General features: G+C 37.5%; 3 protein-coding genes across 15 annotated transcripts in view; 1 reads left to right on the top strand and 2 right to left on the bottom strand.

The window, feature by feature from the left end:
• Positions 1-13,669, bottom strand: part of arhgef10lb (Rho guanine nucleotide exchange factor (GEF) 10-like b) — a gene marked incomplete at its 5' end in the record, with an annotated part of 45,093 nt that extends 31,424 nt beyond the window's left edge. For 3 of the 12 annotated variants that reach the window (XR_014604057.1, XM_084098039.1, XM_084098043.1), the window contains 7 exons: positions 367-500; positions 1,629-1,757; positions 4,755-4,825; positions 5,199-5,226; positions 5,350-5,676; positions 10,709-10,775; positions 12,275-12,568. Coding sequence is in view for 10 of the 12 variants with exons in the window: in XM_084098039.1 (XP_083954165.1) it covers positions 367-500; positions 1,629-1,757; positions 4,755-4,825; positions 5,199-5,226; positions 5,350-5,676; positions 10,709-10,745 (726 nt within the window). Of the gene's footprint in view, positions 1-366; positions 501-1,628; positions 1,758-4,754; positions 4,826-5,198; positions 5,227-5,349; positions 5,677-8,700; positions 8,888-10,708; positions 10,776-12,270; positions 12,569-12,930; positions 12,975-13,490 lie in introns of those variants that run through there. The other 9 variants (XM_084098034.1, XM_084098037.1, XM_084098038.1 and 6 more) reach the window with 6 other exon arrangements.
• A 90-nt stretch (positions 13,670-13,759) lies between these two features.
• On the top strand, positions 13,760-23,920 carry rcc2 (regulator of chromosome condensation 2). 2 transcript variants are annotated; one of them, XM_084099778.1, is made up of 13 exons: positions 13,760-13,909; positions 14,916-15,130; positions 15,654-15,747; positions 16,802-16,945; positions 19,521-19,652; positions 19,772-19,860; positions 19,963-20,077; positions 20,488-20,654; positions 20,735-20,915; positions 20,998-21,103; positions 21,198-21,270; positions 22,379-22,456; positions 22,548-23,920. In XM_084099778.1, the coding sequence occupies exons 2-13, from the start codon at positions 14,927-14,929 to the stop codon at positions 22,650-22,652; spliced, it is 1,488 nt and encodes a 495-aa protein (XP_083955904.1). In that variant the 5' UTR covers positions 13,760-13,909; positions 14,916-14,926; the 3' UTR covers positions 22,653-23,920. The 2 variants fall into 2 exon arrangements, with proteins under 2 accessions (XP_083955904.1, XP_083955903.1); XM_084099777.1 differs by lacking the exon at positions 13,760-13,909 and adding an exon at positions 13,965-14,300.
• Positions 23,921-24,422: 502 nt separating this feature from the next.
• On the bottom strand, positions 24,423-25,445 carry LOC311073799 (large ribosomal subunit protein eL22-like). Its single transcript, XM_084099779.1, has 4 exons — positions 25,348-25,445; positions 24,964-25,074; positions 24,732-24,856; positions 24,423-24,619 (listed from the first exon to the last, which is right to left on the bottom strand). Exons 1-4 carry the CDS (start codon positions 25,357-25,359, stop codon positions 24,475-24,477), a joined length of 393 nt encoding a protein of 130 aa, XP_083955905.1. The 5' UTR covers positions 25,360-25,445; the 3' UTR covers positions 24,423-24,474.
• Between the last annotated feature and the right edge of the window lie 20 nt (positions 25,446-25,465).

Raw genomic sequence — 25,465 nt, 5'->3', positions numbered from 1 at the left:
TGCTTTAGAAACAGTTTCATATTAAATCTAAAGGGGGAATCTGTTAGACTGTGGTTGTCATAAGCTGTCAATTGTGGTGATATAAGCGAAACTGGCTATTTTAAAAAAGGGGAGGAGCTGCTCGATATGTCTCGCCCTGTCTTCCTGTTTCTGAGAGTTTCTAGGCACTTCAGTGGGCATTTAATAATAATTTAACACTTTACCTTTCAACTAAAAACTGTGCATTGATTCAAAACTGTTAGAAACATCATGAGGACTTACCAAATGAACTTACGAAATGGGTTTCTAGCTTTTAACAATGCACAGCAATCCATTTATAAATAGATTTTAGACACTCTTGATGGTGAATGGGCAGTGTCTTTGTACCTTATTGCGGGTGGGCTGCTTGGTCTCGCTGTCTGACTGTTCGTCGTAACTCTCAAACTCACTGGAACCCCAGCCGTTGTCTATCAGTCCGGACTCGCCAGACCTCTGCACCTCCTCATAGATCACATCATCCTCTGAACAATAACACAGAAAGAAGTATGTCAGATGGGAGGAAGATTGATGTCCTGAATCAAGTTACAGTAACAGGAAACATAAGAGGGTTGAATTGTACAGGTTGGTTACTACAGGATGAAAACAAGTCTTTGCTTGCTATGCAAATTGATTGATTATAGAAGGATTGCTCAAGGGAAAATTATATTGCTCAGAGTTTGCACTTTATTAGCACCTTCTGCAATTTTGTGGTTCTGGGTCTCATGGCCTCTTCATGACTCACAGATGCCCCTAGTGGGTTCAAGTAGTGAAATTCAGTGGCTCAGGCTGGTCACCAAGAAGATCTGTCACCGTCCTTTGTGCATTCATGCATATGTTTGTGTCAGATGTTTCTCCTAAATGTATTTAATGTGGATATTACAATTCAGATAGTTTGACCTTGGAAATATTGTTACGGAAATGTTTGAACTCAAACATTAATATATAGGCAAATCTGTCCACGGTTTGCAAACTTTTTGAGATCTCTTTCGAAACTCTACACTGTATGAAAAAAATCCGGTAACACTTTAGTATGGGGAACACATAATTACTATTAACTGCGACTTTTGCCTTAATAAACTCCTAATTTAACTGCTTATTAATAGTTAGTAAGGTTTGTGTAGCATTTTAGTTTACGTATTGAGTAGGATTAAGAGATGTAGAATAAGGTCATGCAGAATAAGGCATTAATATGTGCTTTATAAGTATTAATAAGCAGCAATATGCACGCTAATAAGCAACTAGTTAATAGTGAGAATTGGACCTTAAAATAAAGTGTTACCAAAAATCCATAGAAAAACAGATAATGCACTGCTATATAATTAGTTTATGGACAATTCATTCAACTCTACACAATATGTAATTCATATAGAGGTGAAAAACCAATGCAGAAAATATTATACTAACACACATATCTTTACAAACTTTTTTAGAGTGTAGAGTAGACACGTGTGAGATTACAGTTTTTTTCTCCCTGGAGAAAAGTTTCAATTTGCTCTCCATTTCACCTCATTGCTATCTTGAAGAAACATTTGAGATATCAAAGAGCTTTCATGTGTGAATATTCATATGGGTGATGACATTGTTGACCTGGATAGGTAACAGACACTGACCTGCATCTGGGGGCGAGTTGTTCTCACAAGGCACATCATCGTAGATGACCTCTGAGCGAGCAGAAGGAGCTGAGTTCACCTTCAGCTGTTCTGGTGGTGAATCTCCGGTTGATTCAGAAACAGCTTTCCCTAGAGGAGAGAGAGACTTAGAGCATCATTCATATATGTAAAAGAAAAACTTTTAACCACATAAACTCTTCGTTTACTTCGATGGATATTTGAGCATATTCAAAGCACGGATAACAAAAGGATGGGATACTACTTTAAGTGAGCAGGACATTGGGTGTAAGATCATATTTGAAGGACCAGTAACAGCAAACATCATTTGATAATCATTTATCAGAACTTTAGTGAGGTACTAAGCCCATTGCAGGTCGAGCGCAAATGAAATTCAGCCCTGATTAGCACAGAAAAGCACATTAATAATCCTTTTGGCACAGAATTAAGCTTGCATTCCGACAAAAGTGCTACAAAATAACTAACATACTCCTCCACAAGAACGACAGATTGACAATACATACACTTGTCTAAGTTGTCTCTACTGTGACAGTGTGTACAGATTTGTTGACAGCCTCTTTTTACCTAATGAAGAAGTCGCCTGCTGAGTCTCCCCCATGAGAGCTTAAAATACCTCAAAGTGAAATGTTCTTCAAACTGTTTAGGCTCTGAAGGATATATTGAGACTACTGTCTGGGATGTCAGAGGGAGATCATTTAAAATTCGGAGAACACATTAATTAGGAGTAGGAGTACAATATAAATATCTTTCCTGGGAATATTCCAGGTTAAACACAAGTTAAGCAGCTGTGGCATGCTGTTGTTTACCACAGAAAATCATTTCTCATCTCTTACTTTGTAAAAATGTGTGAAAAATGATGAAATTCTATGGGGAAATGGTTGAATTTCTGGTGTCGCACTTGCATTAGTGCATTTCTCTCAACATGTGTGGTGCGAAATGTTTTTCTGCAGTAATTGACATCATGTCACAGATGTTATTGATATAGCTTTACTAGTATTGAAACAGAATATTTTTGTATGTGGTTTTATGACACTGATTGTCAGTGTGATGTTGCACATATGTAAAAGTTTATACACTGAGGAAAAGACACAAATATCTAAAAGGGTGTAGATATGACAGCAGCAGGGAGTGGATATGGAAGTTAGATTTATTACTCATTACCATTCATGTCACAGCAAGCGCCTGTACTTACTGCATCAATACAGTGCACTACAATGCAGTAGGTATATCTACAGTCTAAAACTTCAGTACTACAATGCCGAAATACTCCAACAGTCTAAAATAAAATACTCGACAGGGTTGACAGTCATTCCTGAAGCTTGGTAAACAAATACAGCAAAGGGTTGACAGATCTAACTATGCTCTGTGTAAGGGATAATGTACAGTCAGCTGGTCATTAATGCAAAATAGACTGCTTATTATTACACGGCTATTGGCCAAATAAATAAATACACTACCATTCAAAAGTTTGAGGTCAGTAAGATTTGTTTTTTAAGGAACTTAATACTTTTATTTAGCAGATATGCATTCAATTGATCAAAAGAAACAGTAAAGACATTTATAATGTTACAAAATATTTCTATTTCATATAAATGCTGCTCTTTTGAACTTGATATGCATGATGTTTGAAGGATCATGTGACAGTGAAGCTTGGAGAAATGGCTGCTGAAAATTCAGTTTTGGCAATCATAGTAATAAATTAAATCTTAAAACATTTTAAAATATTAATTTAAAAAGATTTTTCTATTTTAAATTAAAATAATATTAGCAATATTACTGTTTATACTGTATTTTTAATTAAATAAATGCAGCCTTGTTGGCATAACGGCATAACAGACATTTTAAAATATCTTATTGACCACAAACTTTTGAACGTTAGTAAATGTTTCTGTCACCCATGGCATACTTTCATGTCTCTCGAACATGACGATCGACCGGGTGGCGATCGACCAGTCAGAATCAAGTATTCCAGAGAGCCGTGTAATAGAAAAAGGATATCTATGCAGGTATGATTACATTCAAATACAAAGACGGCACAACTATACCAACTGTCCTGGGGAGTGGGGATTGTACCTTTATGCAGTCGCAGAGTGAGCTCTGAAACAACACTGAACCATTCCCGAGAGTGAACCGGGGCTGCACACACATAGCAGAGACTGTTTAACAGCCGAGGGACACAGCTTTGAAGTCACTTCTACTATGACCATTGAATTTGACGTTACCAAGACCTTAATACTTTATTCCAAGTAATTTTGTTATTTTACAGATTATTTGGAACATGCATTATTTTTTTCTCAAAGCTGTTTTCACAATTTAGGAAAATAAATCATATTGACAAGGGCATATTATATTCATTGTATGATTTTGTTTGCATTATCACTTGTTTGTTGTGTTATTTGATTGGATTGCAACAGAATCATCAAGAAAAATCTCCAAAGAATCTGATTTATTAGGCTGACCCATTTGTGGACATTTGGCATGGGTGTGTTGTTTTCTTTCCCGTGAGATTCCTGTGGGTCTGGATTGGATTAGTCATAGCTAGTTTTCAGATCTCTGGTTTCTATGCTGATTTGTAGATTTTGCATTAGAGTGGATTTACAGGAAGGCATGGCATAGCCCCTTCTCAGAGCCACCAACCTGTCTGAACCAGTTTGTGGGGGGACTTCTGTATAAGTGTGTAGAAGCCCTCTGGCCCAAAATCTGAACCTGGAGATACATTTACAACAGACTTGTCAGATTTAAGCACTGAATTGCCTTCCCAGTTGGCATTTCAGTGTTTTTTTAATCCATGTCATTGATCAAGGTGAATCACTGTTGAATTTTGTTCCAATTTGTGAACTAAATTAACGTTGATGCTTACAACATTGCATTAAGTCATTCTTTCATCAAATTTCAACAATGATTTATCAGTATTTTGTTACCTTTTTACAACATCTAGCATTAAAATTATTTCAACAACATTTCAACATTGAAGGTCAGTCACTAGACGACTGGGTCTTGGGAATCATTTTGGGACATCCAGCTAGTCCAGCTAGACTGCTTTAAATAGATTCATCCCAAAACATTCATAACCACAAAAATATACAGAAATATGCTCTAGTGTAATACCTTCATAAATATTATTTCTTTTCCAAATGCTCTCTTGTTCATCTACTCGAGGCTCGGCTGAGATGGAACTCCTAAAAAACAGGAATGCAAAAGTATTGAAATACTGTTCCTTCATGTTTATTCTTATCAGTGTTAATAGGCACATCACATTATCACTAGATGTCACTAGAGCCAGAGCAGGTTGTTTAATAACTAATACAATACAAAAGTCTTCACATATGAGGTAAATAATTAACCCTAGGTCTTCACAGCTAAAACAGAATGTATAATAAAGTCCTTTAGGGAGAAACACTTCAAAGCATATAAAGAATTATAGTCTCTCTATGAATGACATCCTGTTTAGAATAATAAGGTTCAAGATATTCAAGTGAAAATTGTTCAAAACATAACACATTAGGCATACATCTGTCATAAATTCAGAAGTGTTAACACAAACATTCTTACCCATCAGGAGATTGTCTGGCTACCATGTCTGCAGGGAGAACAGAAAGTATGTTTAATTTACCGAATCTCTACCCATGTCTGATTTCACATACAGAACATTTTACACATAAATACAGTCATATTATGTGATTAACACATATTGCAGACTGACCTGGGCATGTTGTGTGAGGATTTGTGGGGATATTTTGGTCCTCCAGACCAGCAGGGGTCTCTCCATTTCCAGTTTGCTGATTATGCTGTGTAACACGCGTCATAGCTTGACAATAAAGTGCATTTGCGGCAGTGCTACCTTTAGTACTCTCTGAATGCTCAGCATCCACATGAGGAGTTTTTGACTCTTTATTCTGAACAGAGTTCTTCACTGTATTCTGCTCGTCTTCGCTGTCATCAAACTCGAACTTCTCACCAGTTTCCTCATCTTCATCACCATCATCTTCCTCCTCCTGTGGCTTCTGAGTCACACCAGGAACTATGGACTCTGAAATAACACAAGGGCTCAATTTGAGTGTTGGGATGGTGTTCTGAGTGGCTGTTTGATGTTCTGAGTGGCTGTTTGAGTGTTGTGATAGTGTTCTTAGTGGCTGTTTGAGTGTTGCGATGGTGTTCTGAGTGGCTGTTTGAGTGTTGCGATGGTGTTCTTAGTGGCTGTTTGAGTGTTGCGATGGTGTTCTGAGTGGCTGTTTGATGTTCTGAGTGGCTGTTTGAGTGTTGCGATGGTGTTCTGAGTGGCTGTTTGAGTGTTGCGATGGTGTTCTGAGTGGCTGTTTGAGTGGCTGTTTGAGTGTTGCGATGGTGTTCTTAGTGGCTGTTTGAGTGTTGCGATGGTGTTCTGAGTGGCTGTTTGAGTGTTGCGATGGTGTTCTGAGTGGCTGTTTGAGTGTTGCGATGGTGTTCTGAGTGGCTGTTTGAGTGGCTGTTTGAGTGTTGCGATGGTGTTCTGAGTGGCTGTTTGAGTGTTGCGATGGTGTTCTGAGTGGCTGTTTGAGTGGCTGTTTGAGTGTTGCGATGGTGTTCTTAGTGGCTGTTTGAGTGTTGCGATGGTGTTCTGAGTGGCTGTTTGAGTGTTGCGATGGTGTTCTGAGTGGCTGTTTGAGTGTTGCGATAGTGGGCTGAGTGGCTGTTTGAGTGTTGCGATGGTGGGCTGAGTGGCTGTTTGAGTGTTGCGATGGTGTTCTTAGTGGCTGTTTGAGTGTTGCGATGGTGTTCTGAGTGGCTGTTTGAGTGTTGCGATAGTGGGCTGAGTGGCTGTTTGAGTGTTGCGATGGTGTTCTGAGTGGCTGTTTGAGTGTTGCGATAGTGGGCTGAGTGGCTGTTTGAATGTTGCGATGGTGTTCTGAGTGGCTGTTTGAGTGTTGCGATGGTGGGCTGTTTGAGTGTTGGGATGGTGTTCTGGGTGGCTGTTTGATGTTCTGAGTGGCTGTTTGAGTGTTGTGATAGTGTTCTTAGTGGTTGTTTGAGTGTTGCGATGGTATTCTGAGTGTTCCCCAAGTGGCTTTCTCTGCGAACGTTCAGAGACAGAGAGGAACACGGATAAGCAAAGTGAACTTTGATGTCAAAATGCCCGGCTTGGTGAGTATTTGCTTAAACACCATTGGTTATTTCTTAAGTGAACATAAACAGTTGGGAAAGTTGCATGTGTATCAGTATAATAGATCTTTGCAGCTCTTAAAGTGACAGCAGCCTAATATTCCTGCTGCTGTCTGTGTCATTAATGAGTTATATTAAAAAAATGTCCTGGCTCTTCCAAGCTTTAGAATGGCAGTCAAAGGGTATATTTTTTTGGAAGTCCATCAAAGCGCATCTATCCGTGATAAAAATGCTCTAAATGGCTCTGGGGGGTTAATAAAGGCCTTCTGAAGTGAAGCGATGCGTTTGTGTAACAAAAATATCCATATTTAAAACTTTATCGACTAAAATAACTAGCTTCTTGCCGGCCGTACGCAAGTCGACTTACGCCAAAAGAGTAACACTTGACAATGTATGACGTAGGATGTAGGAGTAGCGTTTTTTTATTTATTATTTATTTCACAGGAATGCTATATTTGTTAAAGTGCCGTAACAAAGTATACAAGTCGTACAGACGACTCGTATAGATGGTTCAGGGTCAATTCTTTCTTTTGGGAGAAAATAACTTTGTTTATCGTGCACTTTCGACTTTATAACTTTGTAGAACGTTTACATTCACAAACAGCTATATTACACACTGCATGAAAAGGAATTTGAAACCTTAATAGGGGCACTTTAAGCTGTTCCTAATCACCTCTAAGATAGGGAGTGGAACATGTTGCACATATTGCTTGCCAATAAATAAAGAGTTGTCAATTCTTAATACTTTCTCATCTCTTAATTTACATAAAAAAAATTCGTAAAATACATTGTTGTAGTTGTTTGTGTGTTGTGATGGTGTTCTGACTGGCCCACCTCCAAGTCTCGTTGTACATTATCACAAACATGGATTTGGAGATATGTGGATTTTAAGAATAGAGAACAACCCTGGGCCTGTATATTTATTTTATTTTGTGAGCATTGTATTTATCAGTGTAAAGACTAAGCCACACAGCTCTAGGACCTCCCTGCTACGGACTGATTCCAATGTGACTTAGTATGTATGATGTAATTTCACATAAAAAGCATAAAGACAACAAACAAAACGTTGCGTCTTTATAATTCAGTGCACACTCTGTATCTAAGCAGCTACATTTGTATTCCATTATGATGTTGGATTGAGTCAAAGAGGAGGCTCAAAAATATGTTTTGACCATAACAGACAAAACCCTTATGAGTCATAAGATTTGTTCAGAAAAACACCCAAAACTCACAAGCTTAAAGCCAAAACTCCCTCCCTCTGATAACACACACCACAAACATTGAACAGATGGACAAAACAATACAGACAAAAACAATTTGCTACATACACCAAATGTATGAGTGTGTTGTGAGTTGAATACGGTAGAGTAAACTTGTTGTAAACTACAAAGTCAAGTTAAGCGACAAAAACATTGCATCACTTTTTGTGCCATTTTCTGACCAGTTGTTGGAACGTTAAGTTTAGCAAAGGAGCCAAAGCACAGGGATAGAGATTACACACTCTGCACTGGACGAAGAAAAACAGATCATGTGAAGAGCAGGATTACACATGTGACCATATGGTCTCTATAGAGAATACTCAACTGAAAGTATTTCATACCAGTAAATGTTTTCACTTGCTCCCACTATGAAAATGAGTTGTGCATAGCAGCAGTGTAGCAACCAATTACAACAAAGAAGAAATGTCTATGCTCACATTTCTCTGTTACAAATTTCCCTGCTTTAAGTGCCCTCCGATTTTTCCCTGGTGCACATTTACCTTATAAAATAACATGAATCAGTTACTCAAGTCAATATAAGCTCACACATGACTTTAAATGTGTGACTTCAAATGGCTCTAAAGGTCTGTAATCATGCAGTGCTCAGGTGCTCTATTCCCTTCAACAATCACTAAACCAACAAAACAATTGTTTACCATGCCTCTTGTCCTCATTCCCCTCACTCCAGCAGAAGTATGAGAACCTCTTAGACCCGGCCAGGTGGATTTTGGGTGAAACTAGAAATTTAAGCGATTGTCTCATGCAAGCAGTCTCCATGGCTTCAGGATAGATGTGTGTCAAGAGCAGGTGACATATGGTGGAAGAACTGTTCTGCTGCAGCATATGGTCAGTTACCTTGAGCGCTGCAGTTTTCCAAGCTCTCTGGAGATTAAGAGGGTAATGCCGTATTCCCTCAACTAGGTAACTGTGTTTCAGAGTTCTACCCACTATACTATTCTCTAATATACCAGAACAGGTGACAGACAGAGGTCATTAACAGCTCTTAAACTGTCATTGTGGTTTCTCTTTGTTTGAAAAGCACGCACCCTGATGTGTCATGCACAGATACCCATTGTTTGGGCCTTGTTTGTACCAGAGAGAGCAGTGAACAGTGTGATGTCACATGACGTACCTCCTAAAACATCTTGGCAGGACTACCGAATCATGACTAAGCACCACTTTGGGTTTGGAAGATTTGAATTTGAATCATACTATGTGGGTTAATTATGTATAAGAGTGTCCAAGATAAAGAAAATCTTCTAAAAATCTAGTTTAAAACACATATGCCAAGTTCTTGAATGTACTCGTCTCTTTGTATGCATGTTGGTATACCATTTTTAAGAAAAGTTTAGTTTGGTGTAATCATTGATTTAATTATAAATACATTTCATTTTCCTAACATCTTGAATACATGTGTGTGTAAACACCTTAATTATTATGTTAACAAATATATCATAAATATCCACACCACATGACATTTTACAACCTGAACTAACCTTGCCCTGTCATAAAATGTCAATTTATTTGATATTTTAAAAAACTTGACAATAATTATTCTCAAAGTCATAAGGGTCTGCAGCAGTAAAACTAAAACTATTAAAAAGTGATTTTGGTAACTGAAAAATAAATAAAATAAAATAAAATAAAATATGAAAAACAAAAATTAGAAATGTTGCTTTTGCAACTAACTGACATAAATATTCAAGCTGAAATACAAAAATGACTAAAACTGAAGAAAAACAATTAAAGCTATATATAAATATAAAACACAAAAGCACATAACAACATTACTAAAAACTTAAAGTAAAATATATAAAATATAAAAGCTAATTTAAAATATGAATAAATGATATTATAGTATATAAAAATGCTAAGATAACTTGATCTGCATGGGTTTTTTGGAATAAATTAAAGTGGTGGTAAAATGCCCTTTTCACAAGATGTAAAATAAATCTCTGATGTCCCCAGAGTGTATGTGAAGTTGTAGCTCAAAATACCCCACAGATATTTTTTATAGCATGTTAAAATTGTCACTTTTTGAGGGTGAGCAAAAACGCACCGTTTTTGTTGTGGCGCTTTAAATGCAAACGAGCTGCTGCTCCCAGCAATGAAGGCGGAGCTTCAAGAGCTCCAGCGTGTTAGCAGCTGGATTACCTCACACAGACAAGAACTGAACATTTCAAAAACTTTTAGCCTTTTATGTTCAAACCGGAGTCGGACAAAGATGGAGAGACTCAAGAAGAAGTGACAACCTGTAGACAACATTTCTGAATGGTTAGTTGATGAATTTATGTAGCTTATGTGTAGTTATCTTCTTGTCATTGATTAGCATATTCTGTCTTGATAATCTATAAATCGTGTTCCGGGGGGCGGGGTTTATGCAAATTTTAGGGTTAGTGATGTCAATAACCCATGAGGAATGTCGTGTAGTCCCTACCAGCCATTTGTTGTAGTCCTTAAAAAGCAATTTCTTTAAAAGCAAATGTCTCCCTTTGCTTTGAACTTTGAGTGTTGTAACTTTGCAGATGTTGTTTATGCTCAAACAGCAACATTACACACTAACTAAAGTTAGAAAAGTGAAATCATAATTAACCACCCCTTTAAATAACTTTTAATTATCGAACACATCAAGAAATCAACAAGCAGCATGATACATGTACTAACCTTTTTTAGGAGGGTTAAGAGATTCTGGAGATGCCATGAAGTTTAATATTTAGTCATGTCTGCACTCCTGTAAAAGAGAAATGTGTTAACATATTTACTCTAAAATGCTCAATCCAAAGTCCCTAAACACACAGGATATTCTATATGACAGTGAAACACAATACTGTAGTGTACTTTTGTTGTCCTATGTTGGACATTCAAGGTTACTAAAGGAGACAGGGTGAAAATGTTAAATTCCTCAACAGTGTGTGGCAGATCCAGGCTTGCCTTACCAACTGACTCCTCACACAACATCTCCTCCCACATTTACTGGGAAAGACTCTCAGCATGTGTCAGAACAACACAACTCAACCGAGAGGAATGACCGGAGGGTGATACAAAGAAATGTGCAGGGTTAGTTGCGTCAGTACTAGTATTTAGAATAAAATGAGACCACAAGAAAATGAGGCAATTCATTAACCACTTTGGATCTCTTTCATCCCTGTAGTAACGGCAAGGTCATGAGTTTGATTTCCAGGAAATGAATACTGTCTTTGAATACACCATAATTTGCTTGAAATAAAAGTGACTGAAAAACTTCACAAAAGTACTTGAAAAGAGTTTCTGTCGATCTTGTTTCCTGATAGATAACCCTACAGCTGGAGGTCAGTGTGCATGAATTATTCACTAGAAAGAAGGGCAGGGGCAAATAGACAAAGGAAAATAGCATCTTTCCCACTCGGAGAGAGCACTGCAAGGTTGAATGGTTGAGAGTAAAGCACACATAAGAACTGCAAGCCCATTGAATGGCCTAGAAACTCCTTTCAAATAAATAACACAGGAATCACCTTGGACACAGGCACAATGAGAGAGGCATCTGGACCGCCACACATATTAACTCTCCATGCCACCTCTTTTCACAGGCTTCTCCCTATTTTACACTGACATCATTCGCTACTTCCTGCTATGTAAATTCACAGTTAACCAATGCACTAGACAGCAAATCTGATCATGTAAAGGAAGACAAGCTTTTTCAATAAAAAACTGTAGCCTTGAGGTTAAAACTGACCAACACGAATGGTTTGATCCAATGTGAGTCAGCTGATATCAAACCACTGGTAGGTAAGGCTGAAGGACAGACCATGATCTCTGCTCTCAGATTAGCTTTAGCACTGGACTGATAAATAGATGTAAGATTCATTTAAATATCACAAATATGCTGTTGTCGTCCACTATTGCCATCAGGTGAAATATAGTTGTTTTTGCCAGCCATTCATCATAAGAGGCCAGAATTATAATAATATCAAATAATTATCACAGAATCTTCATATCACAAAAGAAAACAAAACGATTGTCAACATGTTCTTTATTATGAAATCAATAATATTAGTAAACGAATCAGATGGCACAAAGTGGTCAGATTACTATGCACACTAATTTTTTCATCTGAGAGTCTGGATGGTTTTTTATATTAATCTACAGTCTCACTCCCCCCCAGTGAGGCTTTGTTGCACTGTTATATTTTCATATGTAAAACAGCATAAGCACTACATTTTTTGCTCTTATTCCAAAGAAAGACTTACTCACAAGCCTGGCTTTATGTCACCCCTCTGATATTGTCCTTATTGATCACAAGTTATCAATACAGATCCATTGTCATGTCTGCTCCCATCTTTGCGCAGTGCAGCCATCTGATGACACCACTGTCTCTTCATCAGAAAGCACAGCAATTGTAAAGAGCTGATTTTAATTGTTTTCTTTTAGTGGAGGAACAAGTTCTGAGACTCCCAATGCATTAACTGACGCGGCTTCTCCGAAGAATATGAAAACTCTTCTCCCTCTTTCTTTTCCCTCAGTCCCTCCCTTTTTTCCTTTCTTTGCACTCACTCCTTCCCCCTGCCGTACATCAGGAGAGAGCACTATGCAAATACTCAAAGAAACAGCCAGCCAATAGCAGATGATCAGGCCTGCACTCTCACCAATCACAGAAGAGCAACTTTTCTTTCAATAGTTCCTTGCTGGGGGTTAGGAATTAAAATGCTCTCAGCAGGAGAGGAATTAAAATGCTCATGAGTTGATTATAATAGATAGATGGGTAGATGGATAGATAGAACTGGTCATTCAAGGTTCTTTTACCCAAAACGATATTAAAATAAAGTCAATATTTTAGATGTATGTGGCAGTTGTCTCTGACTATTAGAATAAAACGTGTTTTTGCCTTTAAGATCTTTATTTAAATGCACCTTGGTATGATCATCTCTTCACATGAGTTCAAACGGTTCAAACGCTGTAAAAAAAAAAAATTACAAGATCAATAAGTTGACATACAGTATATTTTTACATTTTACATATTTTTAACTCGTCAAAATAAGTTAAGCAATTTCAACTTTTTTAATAAAAGAATCAACTAATTTTTCAGTTTAAGTCAGTTTAATGTAATTTAAGTTGAAATTGATTGTACTTAAAAATTAACTCGGAGCTCAAGTAATGCCTCGGCTTCGAGCCTCATCCAAGGACAGCAAGCCAAGTTAGTTTACTATTAACCTTTAAGACTGAATGGGCAGGCGAACTTAACATGTTATTTTAGCAGTGCAGTTATTTAACCTCATATCATGATGGGAATCATCATTTTAAATAATGTGCACCTGCTCAAGAATAGTGAATCCTTGTGGGTTGATTTTAGACTGCATTAAAAACGTTTATATTAAAAATGACATTCTATTAAAATTGCACAACCTATTATTTTTATGTCATATGGGATTTGTTTATGTGGGCCACAATCAATGATCAGACGCACACTTACCATATACACTCCGTCTACAGAATTCCCTTTTCTTTTTTATTTAAACGGACACCGCTTTGCACATGTAAGCATAACAGAGGTTGTTGTCGGCAGAATGGATAGATACATATTTTCAGGACACAAAAACAACAATCCGATTTAAATGTGTCGACATTCAAGTCCTCCACGGATGTTTTCAAAGGTTGTTTACGATCCGCATGTCATCCAACTCAACAGAGGGCGCTATAGTCTCATCAACAGACTCAAATTTGTAGTTCGTGCTGCATCCCATACTCGTGTTTTTGTTTTGTGGACTACACGCTCACTGACATGAAAGTTACATGAGTGTTTTAATTGTATATCTGAACCTTACTTAACGTAGTGAAGAGAATAGAGGAAAATACCTCTTGAGTTCAACGCTTTCATTCCAAGCAACACAGGTAAACTTAAATTTTTTAAAGTAAATGAAACTTTTATGTGTGCTTCTACACGAATGACTTTAAAATCATGTTAAATGTACAAATCTTGGAGATTTTCTAGTGGAAATTCAGCGCTCTCTCCGCCAGACAGATGTGTGCGATATAAAGCCCCGAGTGTGCGCTGAACCCACGTGGTTTGATCGCGAGTCTGCGAGTCTTTTGTTCCGAATCAATCAAAAAAACGAGGAAGACGGACAGACATAAGTAGAGCATCTGAATCAGGAAATCTACTTGCATAATAAACGCATCTTTCAGCACAACAGACCAAGCCGCAGCCACTTGACTTAACACGACTATATTCCGTCAACTTAAATATTTGTATTTAAAGTAGAGGGGGGAAAGTTTTACTCAGGTGAGTTATAATATTCTCGATGTTTATGATTGCGGCTTCGGATGCAAATGCAATATAGCATGCTAACACGGCTACGTCTGCATCATACACATCTGTAAACGTTATGTTTTTCAAATGCACTTTCCATGGGACATACGTTGATGATTTGGACCTTTTTTACGGGACGGGGGCAGATATAACACGTGGGTAAGGGAATAGTTTAGTTACTAGTTTGGTTGAAGCAGAGCGGTGCTAGTTGGCTAACCGGCAGCTGCGTTATAAAACATAACAAAGAAACAAATGGAGACTGAGAGTGAGACAGACGCGTTGCTGCTGATTCTTTTGTTACAGCGCTGCTAGTGTGTTAGCATAGCACTGGACCTCTGCTTTTTACAACACTTTATATTTCTAGTATCATATATACCTAGAAACCATGCCTTGACATTACTAATACGCAGAACATGCGTGTGTTTTCTTAAGGATTCATTCGCTGTGAGATAATTATGATTTGAATCATATTGACTTTGTTTCTTCAGTCGGATGTTTTCGGCTCGTTTGATTCTTCTTTCTGTCCTTTTATAGTCAGACCAGTAAAATGCTTCCCAACTACTTTTTTGTTGTTTGTTTTTATTGTAGGATTTTGTACTATGCCACGCAAGAAGCAGACAGATGTGGCTGGGAACGGTGGATTGAAGAGGAAAAGAGGAGGTGGAAAGAAGAAGGAAAGGGAGTTTAGCAGTGATGATGAGTTTGATGACTTTGAACAAGAAAACACAAAGAAACCTGGGAAACCAGCAGCTAAAGCGGGTCTGCAGCCGGTCACTGTGGCTGATGATGTGAAGGAGAAGATTGTAAGGACATATTATTGCTTCTATCTACTGTATGCATATAGAAGCTGTCTACACTTTATATATACACATATACACTAGCATAAGTACAGGGGTTTTCAAACTTTGTATTGCCAAGGACCTCCAAATATGACAATCTTGTTATGGAACCGTTTAAAAAGCTGCTGTATATTTAATAAGTATGGAGGCTTATTTCCCCCTCAATTACATTTTCCAAGGTTAATGATGCACTGTTATGTTGTCATTGTTCTCAAAATGCATTATTAAAATATTATCTGATGAATGTTTACTTTGCGTTACTATAACGGTATCTTTTTTCCTTACTTTTAATGTTAGATGTATAAATCTATAAAATAATAATTAAAACAATAAACAAACACATTTACTTTGATAGCTTTGAAAACTTAAATTGATATATATATGTTTTTTTACCTGTTCCCCCTAGCACCCCCTGTGGTTCTTCAGAGCTCAGTTTGAAAACTATTAATTGATTTTTGATGGATTTCTTGCTTTTTCTGTTGTGCAGAAACTTGAGGTTCCCAAAGTCAAAGGTCAGCTGCTTGTTTTTGGAGCCACCAACTGGGACCTGATTGGCAGAAAAGAAGTGCCAAAACAGCAAGGTACGATCATGCACGAGCCAGAGATATTTGGGTTACAGTATAGTTTCAGGAAAGTCTCGCCCAAGTGAGTCATCTGTGCTAATCCGTTAATGGGACATTGTGACTCCAGGATTTAATTTGCACTTGTTTTTCACTTTTGTTTTCTTTTGAAAATGTAGTTAAGCACTTTTTTATGTATACAGAGATTTAAAGAAAATAAAAATCTGACATCCTCATATTGGCAATTTAAGATGAAGTGTTGGATAGTGCCATGCATAGATGACATAGACCTGTGCCGTTTTATAAATCAGTAAATGTGTATTTTCACTGTTTTGATCTTTATAACAACTAGTTAATTTATAATCTCAACAAAACATAGATATTGGTATTTAAGTTGGTAAGTAAAAATAGCAATATAGTGAAATAATATTGTTACAATTTAAAACAACTGTTTTCTATTTAAATATGTTTAAAAATGTAATGTATTCCTGTGATGGTAAAACTGAATTTTCAGTATCATTACTCCAGCCTTCAGTGTCACATGATCCTTCAGAAATCATTCTAATATTCTGATTTGGTGCTCGAGAAACATTTCTTATTATCAATGTTGAAAACAGTTGTGCTGATTAATATTTTTGTGGAAGCCGTCATACTTTTTTTTTTTTTTTTTTTTTTCAGGATTTGAAGTGTTTATTTTTTTTGTAACAGCCCTTACTCTCACTTTTGATCAATTTAATGCATCTTCAATGAATAAATGTATTATTTTTTCAAAAAATGTATTCGACTATTTCAAGTACTTGTTGGCTGAAAAGTACTGCAGAGAATTTACACTTCTGTGTGAGATAAACAGGATTTAGTTGGCCGTAACTGATAAGTCATATTTTGAACATCAGAACAGGGACATTTTTAAATAAACCACCAACATCTCACACAGAAAACCTAAGATAAATCTGTCAGGTGCTGAAATTAACTTAACACTTAAAATAAGAAAGAGGAAGTGTGTGGGTTGCAGTCATTTATAGAGTCTTCACTTTTGTTAGTGAGTATTCATGTGTGTCTGTGTGTTTTTTTCCAGCTGCTTATAGGAACCTTGGGCAGAATCTGTGGGGTCCCCACCGCTATGGGTGTCTCAATGATGTCGAGGTTAGCTGTGTGGTGTCTGGTCCCTGTGCTGCCCACAGTCTCATCATCACCACAGAGGGCAAACTCTGGAGCTGGGGTAAGTGTCCACACAACAGCAGTGTCAGCAGGTCTTAAAGTGACAGCAGCCTAATAAACCCTCTGCTGTCTGTCATTAATGTTAATCAAAGAACAAAAGACAAAGAGAAAATCACCCCCTGCTCTTGACTGAATAACTTGAGGCTTTAATACAGAATAATCTTATATTAGATTTATAATTTATGCAGGGAAGACTGTCCAGTGTTTGTTTATTCAGTTTCTGAATATACAGTATCTGTTAGACCTACCCGAAAATCTCAAAGCACTGTACAATGTTACATGGGTCAAAAGCCAAGTCGGTACTGAAATTTAAAAAATGTGATGATACCAACATTTCCCTCTAGCATTTTGAACAGATTTTTAAACACCTCTGGTTAGCCATTGCATTCACAAGCTCAACATATGTCTCTGATTGGCCATTGCGTTCACATGCTCAACATATATGTCTGTGATTGGCTACAATGATCAACGCTTCAAAAACATGTTGTCTTCACCGAGAGCTTACACAGATACACATGGGAGCGTTTGAAAGCAGGCATCTATTAGCGGATCTCTAAAATATCCACTGATACACGGATCTCCTGATCGACGCCTGTGGGTTTACAATGGGTTTATGTAAAGATTGTTTTAAGTTCACTTAAATTAAGTCGTATTTTTTTTTTTTAATGCCTATTAAATATTAAAATTAATAGCATTCAATTATACTGTAATGTTGAATGGCTAAAATTGAGAAAAGAATCTATTTAATAGAGACATCAGTATCAGTACTGTATCAGTGCTACTGACCTTCATTCATAGTGCTTAGTAAAAAGATGCCATTAAACAAATATTTAAAATATACCATCTTTATGTTGTTTCTATATTATTTTGGAGATTCAGTGTGAAAGTATTACAATATAAAAATATATTAAAAACGTATATGTTAGGTGTGCAGTAAAATTAGTTAAAAAAAAATTAGTAAAATTAATTATAAACTTTTTTTTAATCAATTGACAGCGCTAAATAAAACCAGTAATGTGAAATTATTAGTTTAAAGTAAATGTTTTCTATTTTAATGTATTTTAAATTGTAATTTATTCTCGTGATGGCAAATCTGAATTTTCAGCACTCATTCCTCCAGTCTTCAGTGTAAGGGGTTTTACAGTCAAAGACCCAGAACCAGATATGATGAATGAAGACCCGGAGTCAGAATTATAATAAATTGAAGAAAAGATTTACTGAAGATAGTTTGCAGTTTCATCAGCAGAAGTCAGCTTCAAGACTCACACAGGAGTTTGTAGGCCGCCCCCCTTTACAGTTACAAAGTACCCTTCACCAAGGTCTAAGCTACGTCCTTGCTTCAGGTTGCAGTTTCTGATTGGCTAAGAACATACAGTCTAAGCAAATTTCCACATGGATAAATAGGAGAGTATGTAGCCATTAGTCAAGATAGTTGTCGCACGATTCCTAGATTTAGGTCTGCGGTGACCTTTAGGTCTGCGGTGAGGTCTGAGAAAGGCGTCTTCGGGTCTGTTGTTGCATGCCGAAGTGTCCCATAGCTTCTATACAAGACCTGCACAGAACATCCAACGCACACACAAAAGCACTAGGGAATCGCAATTTCTCCAAGGTTGAAGAGGGCCTGAGCTAACTATTATCAAGGACAAACTACCAAAACATACTTATAATACATTCCCTCCTCAGGAAGAAGTACAGATACTATTCACTTTAGTTTCTAGAGAAATACACATGAAAGAGGTACAATTTTGTAAATCAGGTGAAGTCACATATAGTTGGACCCCGTAACCTTAACTCGTCAGCTAGAAAGAGATATATAGACAACACATGTTGAGGGTCACATCAGAATGTACCTAAAAGCAGCTGGTTAACACTCACAGCAAACATATGATTAAAAGTATATTTGAATCACTCATTGAATATAGAAATTATTTATGTGGAAATACTTATCCTTGATTATTAATCACTCATTACATATACAATCCACCAATCCACCCCCTTCATCATTGTCACATGATCCTTCAGAAATCATTCTAATATGCTGATTTAAAGATAAAGAAACATTCTTTGAATATAAACTTTAAAAAGAATAGCATTTATTTGAAATAGAAATCTTTAGTAACATTCACTGACCTCTTTCTTACCCCAAATGTTTGAATGGTAGTGTATATATTTTTCCATATTGACAATTTGTCACTAATAAACTGACACCATATCTACACTGGATGTGAGTGGCGCGACACAACAAAAGCAAATAGAACCCATTATAAATATAATCAGCGATGCTGTCTACACTGTATGTGGAGCGATGCGACCCTGCAAATTCCCAACAGTAAACTGATGCACTGGTCTATTTCTGACATACTTCACTCTACTACTGACACAAAGAACAAATGGATTTGCAACGGTCGCTTTGTGGTGGTGTGGCGCGACAACTGTCACATCCAGTGTAATAAAAATCCAGCAATCTTTATAAAAGAAAAAAAAAAACAGTACCGAAAAACAACTGAAAAAAAGAAATTCATGCATCAAAAGATGCGGAAATCTGGTTCCTAATTTCTGTTCCTGGTCCCTCTCAGGTCGTAATGATAAAGGGCAGTTGGGTCATGGAGACACTAAACGATTGGAGGCTCCAAAACTAGTTGAGGGCCTGGGGGAGGAAGTGATCGTAGCTGCTGCTTGTGGCAGAAACCACACCATGGCTTTAACAGGTAGGCAACCGTCTGCTATATGCAAAGTGTTTGTCATATAATTGCAGTTATTATAATTTGTTGCATTGTTATAATGATAATGTAACTCCATTGTGCTGTTCTTATGCTTTGTCTCACAGAAAATGGTACTGTCTACACCTTTGGAGAAAACAAACTGGGTCAGCTAGGTCAGGGCAATCAGACAGATGCTGTGCTCAGCCCTGCTACAGTAAGACTCTCCCTTGGTTTAATTTACTTAATGGGGCTTCACTGGAACATGTTTATTGTGTTTTAAATGCTCTACAAAGCAGCTGAATTTATTTACCTACAGATCCAGTACAACGGGCAGCCGATAGTCAAAGTGGCCTGTGGCGCAGAGTTCAGTATGATTGTGGACTGCAAGGGGAACCTTTATTCGTTCGGTTGTCCTGAATACGGCCAACTTGGTATGCAACAATGTAGTCCAATGATGCTTGTTTAAAGGGATAGTTTACCCAAAAATGAAAATTGTCATCATTTAGTCACCCTCGTGTTGTTCCAAACCGAGTTTCTTTCTTCTGTTGAACACATAAGATAATATTTAAAGACAAGTTGACGGCACCTTTTGACCTCTATAGTAGGGGGGGGAAAAATACAATGGAAGTCAATGGGTGCTGTCAACTGTCTGGTTACCAGCATTCTTTAAAATATCATCTAATGTGTTCAACAGAGGAAAGAAACTTGTACAGGTTTGGAACAACTTGAGTGAGTAAATGATGACACAATTTAAATTTTTGGGTGAACTATACCTTTAACTGAAAAACATTTACCAAATGCATCGGTTTGATTATTCAACTTTGTGTTCTGTATCTAAAAGGGCATAACTCAGATGGAAAGTTCATTGCTCGTGCCCAGCGCATTGAGTTTGACTGCGAGCTGATCCCTAGACGGGTGGCCATTTTCATTGAGAAGACCAAGGATGGCCAAGTTCTTCCTGTGCCCAATGTTGTGGCTCGGGATGTAGCATGTGGTGGCAATCACACGGTGAGTAGCAAGTTTGTGGATTGTGGTGCATGGCAGACATGGATGAATTAAGGCTGAACTATTTTGTTGCTTTCACACAGCTGGTGTTGGATTCCCAAAAGCGTGTTTTCTCGTGGGGATTTGGGGGATATGGACGACTAGGCCATGCCGAACAGAAAGACGAAATGGTCCCACGATTAGTCAAGCTCTTTGACTTCCCAGGCCGTGGAGCGAGTCAAATATACTGTGGCTACCAGTGTTCCTTTGCTTTGAATGAAGCAGGTAAGCATGCAATTCCTCCCTTGGAAAAAGACACAATTGAATACCCATAATGTATTTGTGGTTAATGCTTCTCTTTCCTCAGGTGGTCTGTTTTTCTGGGGAGTAACAAATACGTCCCGTGAGTCCACCATGTACCCCAAAGCTGTGCAGGACCTGTGCGGATGGAAGATTCGCAGTCTGGCCTGTGGGTAGGTAAAGGCAAAGGATTCTGAAAATGTCTTTATAAAACATTTTGAAAAGTTTACAGAATGTTGATTAGATGTTGTCTATAATTCCTCTCAGGAAGAGCAGTATTATCATTGCAGCTGATGATAGCACCATTAGCTGGGGACCATCACCCACATTTGGAGAGCTGGTATGTGTGTCTTCTGTGTAAGGCTTTGACTTGTTTTAAAGGTGCAATGTGTGATATTTCTGAGGATCTATTGACAGAAATGCAATATAAGATCCATTACTATGTTTTCAGTGCTGTATAAAGACCTTACTTAATGAGCCGTTATGTTTTTATTACCTCAGAATGAGTCATTTATAGCTACATAACCGCGGGCACCCCCCTTCTATGAAGGTCGACATACTGTGACGTCATGTTTCTACCGTAGCCGACAGCGAACAAACATCGCTACAGAGCGCGTTTCGTCACTAACTTGAATGAGAAGCAGCAGAAAAAGACGCAGCAGAATACTCAGGTTGTCCCTGACTCTGCAAACGTGGAGAAAAACATGCTGTCTGAACGACGCCTCGAACATCGTAACGTTAGCTATTTCCCCTTACCTAGATGCTCTTATCCATAGCTCTTATCTTATACTAACTACTAGCATGGAAACAGGCTCATTGCTTGACTTGCTACTCTCTGCTGACTCAGACGATGACATCTTCCGATCCTACGTCGGCCACTGTAGCTTCTCATTCGAGTTTTCAATTTGAGGGATGGGCCACGAGTGACTGTCTGTTTGCAATTCGCAAATCTCACCACTAGATGCCGCTAAAAATCACACACTGCACCTTTAAAAAAACTACACAAGTTTGGGGACAGTAAAATATATACAGTATTTTAAATAATACTTTTATTTAGCATGGATGCATTAAATTAATCAAAAGTGACAGTAAAGATTCAAGATATTTATAATGTTTCTACAAAAGAAGCACAACTGTTTTCAACTTTGATAATAATAAATGTTTTTTGAGCATCAAATCAGCATATTAGAATGATTTCTGATTCAGGATCACGTGACACTGAAGACTAAAGTAACGATGCTGAAAATTCATATAGGAATACATTTTAAAAAGTTTTAATTTGTAATAATGTATTAATATTTTACAGTATTTTTTTAACAAATAAATGCATTGGTGAGCATAAGAGACTTCTTTCAAAAACATTTAAGAAATCTTACCAACCCTAAACTTTCGAACAGTAGTGTATATTTTTTTTCCAAATTTCTCATATTTAAATTTTGTATTTTAAGGGCTATGGTGACAACAAACCCAAGTCCTCCACCACTGCTCAAGAGGTCAAGACTCTGGATGGAGTGTATTCAGAACAGGTGAATTCTGCTGGCAAAAACGTGACTCGTATCCTCACACAATTCTGTTCTCTGTGATATAAAGGTATGCAACTGAAAACTTTCATTTCAGGTGGTGATGGGCTATGCGCACTCCCTGGTTATTGCTCGGCAAGACACAGAGCAGGAGAAGGAAAAGCTCAAGAAGCTGCCCGAATACAACCCGCGAACACTCTGATTGGACCCCATTCTTGTTTTCTCCAGGGGCTTTTTTTTTTTTTTATGGAATGCCTCTGTTCACTAGGTCACCTGGGTAATCACAATTTGGTTGGGATGGGATTGTTTATTTTTCTTAATTTTTTTGAAAAATTTTTTTGGGACATCAAATTACATTTTTGAAAGACAATCCACGTGTCGGATTAAAGTATCAAAGAATTGCATTAACTGATATGTGTAGGCTCGGGTGTTTCAGAATGGTAATTGTGGCGTCACACGCCGGTTTTAATTTCACGACAAAACCAGCAACTGCTCAGAGCACTCGGGATTCCACTGGATCCATCCCCTTTACTTAAACATTCCTAATGGAAGTTTATCACAGATTGTTTTGTTGTTTATTTTTCCGTAACAATTACTGTGAGATCCATGTCTGCTCTCTTCCAAAAACTGGTGCTAAATCATTCTAATGCAGACTATCAATGGACTAATGTTAACTTAAAGACACACTCACTCCATTCTTGTGCCTTTTTAAGTGAGATGATTCAGGCTGAGGAAGTTCAGTTAGTCCTATGACATCTCAAGTTTTATGGGGCACTTCACCTTTTAAACATCACTTGCATTACTTCCAGCTCCATGTTTTCATCACCATAGATAAGAACATCATTTTCCTCAAATCAAGTAACTAATCGGTAAGATTTTTTTTTCTTTTTTTCTCCATTTTCAAGATGCATACTTCTGTTAATCTAATCAGGGAAGTATTTTCAACTCCTACAATGCAAATGAGACATCAGCTGTGAGATTTTTATTAAATTAATTCTCCCTTTTCTAGAAATGCAAGTCATAAATGTTCATGCCCTTGCTAGTGATATAAACTACAGAAATGCTGTTCTCGTGTTGATGTTAGCATGTTTTGGAAATAATGAACTTGATGTTGAGAAGAGTAGATTGTCCCATCATCAGGGACCACAATGTCTTTTCAGAGCATTTTTTCATGCAATACGTTAAATACTGTGCCATTTCTTTGTTCACCTGGGCTTAAACTGTGATCACATTGTTATCTTTCATAATCCGTATGAAAGTCCATACAAGAGTCCATCCAGTTTGTGGGCGAGCAACAAGCTTAAGTTTTATGTTCTATGAAAACAACAGTTTTAAATTGTGTACTTGCAAGAAATGTGTTAATTTGTTTAAACAGTATATGTCCAGGAACTGGAATTTAAACTCCTATTTTGATTTCTAAAATGTTATTTTGTTTTCTTAATATTAAATAAAGGTTCATGTAAGTTGGTATATGTTGTTACACAGTATTCTTTTTTTTACCCATGGATCTGATCTTTTATGTAGTTTTGTTTTTACTCAAGTTAGCAGAACAGTGTTCTCTTAAGATTGACATGAAATGAAAATTCACCTTATATATTTCCATAATGCATGCTAGATCTTATGAACAATTCAGCTGTGCATGTTTCTTTTTTTATTTACCTCAATGTTTAATCAAAATATTATAACCGGACCTTCCAGTGAAATGACAGACTTCTCTCTGGTGACACATGCAGGGCTTTTCCAATCATTTAGTCCATTTAAACTTGTCCCTGCAAGCTCACGTTAATCTGCCTCTACTTTTGAGTGCAACGTCCATATCTCGGCATTCAATCGGCAGCTGATGCATACAACCATGTCACCCCTACATTTTTCCACCTCAATATTCTTTTACACTTGATTGTATATCACAATATTGGAGAAAATATCTGCTGCTACTTCAGTTTCATTTTGGTTAACCAGTCACAGTTTAAAATGTAGTTGTATATGAATTTATTTAAATGTAAAAAAACAAAAACAGCAAGAATTTAATCCTCGTCCTCCTCTTCTTCCTCATCCTGGTTGATCTGGAAGTATCGAAGCTCATAGCTTTCTTTGGTGTTAGCCACAACACGCAACCAGTCTCTGAGATTGTTCTTCTTTAGGTATTTCTTTGTGAGATATTTCAGGTACCTGCAAAGTAGATAAATACAGTGGAATATATGTAATAATGCAAGGTGCAGCTAAAAAATAAATAAAAAAATGGCAAAACAAATATGTTTAAGATGTATCAAAACAGACAAACCTTTTGGAGAAGGGCACCTCAGAAGAAACTATGATTTTGCTCTTGCTTCTCTCAATGGTGACAACTCCACCTCCCAGGTTTCCTGCTTTCCCGTTGACTTTGATGCGCTCCTGTAGGAACTGCTCCTGTAAACACACAAGCAAACAAAAGACAAACTCAGACAGCCTGTGGTAATCTGACATTTCCACAGTAATAATCACAAATAGGCTTCACAAGGACTTGATCTACTCACAAAGTTGGCAGCATCCATGATACCATCTTCAACGGGATGCGTGCAGTCCAGCGTGAACTTCAGGACCTGCTTCTTCTTCTTCTTCCCACCTTTAGAGCTCTGCTGCTTCCTCTGCAATTAATTGCACAAAATGTGCGCTTTCAGTCTTGTGTCTACGACAGGCATGTCATTATCATCAGAATAACACAAATATTCCCTGTGAATGTGACTTCACGTCACCGGGTTCATTCAATAATAGAACAATTGTCTTACGTATTGGGATATTACTTAAGTTACTTTATGACAGCGATAGAGATTAATATGCAATTTCGTATGATTTGTGTACATGGAAATGAATGGAAACATCAGTTATTTTATTAACTTGGTCCGTGTGATCGAACTTACAACAGGCGCCATAGTGAGAAATTTCGTCGAAAGGAAGAATCACGACTGCGCAAGCGTGACGTCGCAGTGTTCGATTTGTCTGTTGATTTAAAGGAACAGTTCATCCAAAAATAAAAAT

The sequence above is a fragment of the Abramis brama genome (assembly GCF_963993115.1).
Source record: "Abramis brama genome assembly, chromosome: 22".
Classification (NCBI taxonomy): Eukaryota; Metazoa; Chordata; class Actinopteri; order Cypriniformes; family Leuciscidae; genus Abramis; species Abramis brama.
This window is presented reverse-complemented; position numbering and strand designations above follow the sequence as displayed.

Bases quoted from the DNA above. Each gene is read 5' to 3' on its own strand.
- rcc2 (XM_084099778.1), top strand. From the start codon at position 14,927: ATGCCACGCAAGAAGCAGACAGATGTGGCTGGGAACGGTGGATTGAAG. The intron at 19,653-19,771 runs GTAGGCAACCGT...TTTGTCTCACAG, and splicing joins CCACACCATGGCTTTAACAG to AAAATGGTACTGTCTACACC. The intron at 20,916-20,997 runs GTAAGCATGCAA...CTCTTTCCTCAG, and splicing joins CTTTGCTTTGAATGAAGCAG to GTGGTCTGTTTTTCTGGGGA.
- LOC311073799 (XM_084099779.1), bottom strand. The intron at 24,857-24,963 runs GTGAGTAGATCA...GTGTGTTTACAG, and splicing joins TCATGGATGCTGCCAACTTT to GAGCAGTTCCTACAGGAGCG. The intron at 24,620-24,731 runs GTTTGTCTGTTT...TCTACTTTGCAG, and splicing joins GAGGTGCCCTTCTCCAAAAG to GTACCTGAAATATCTCACAA.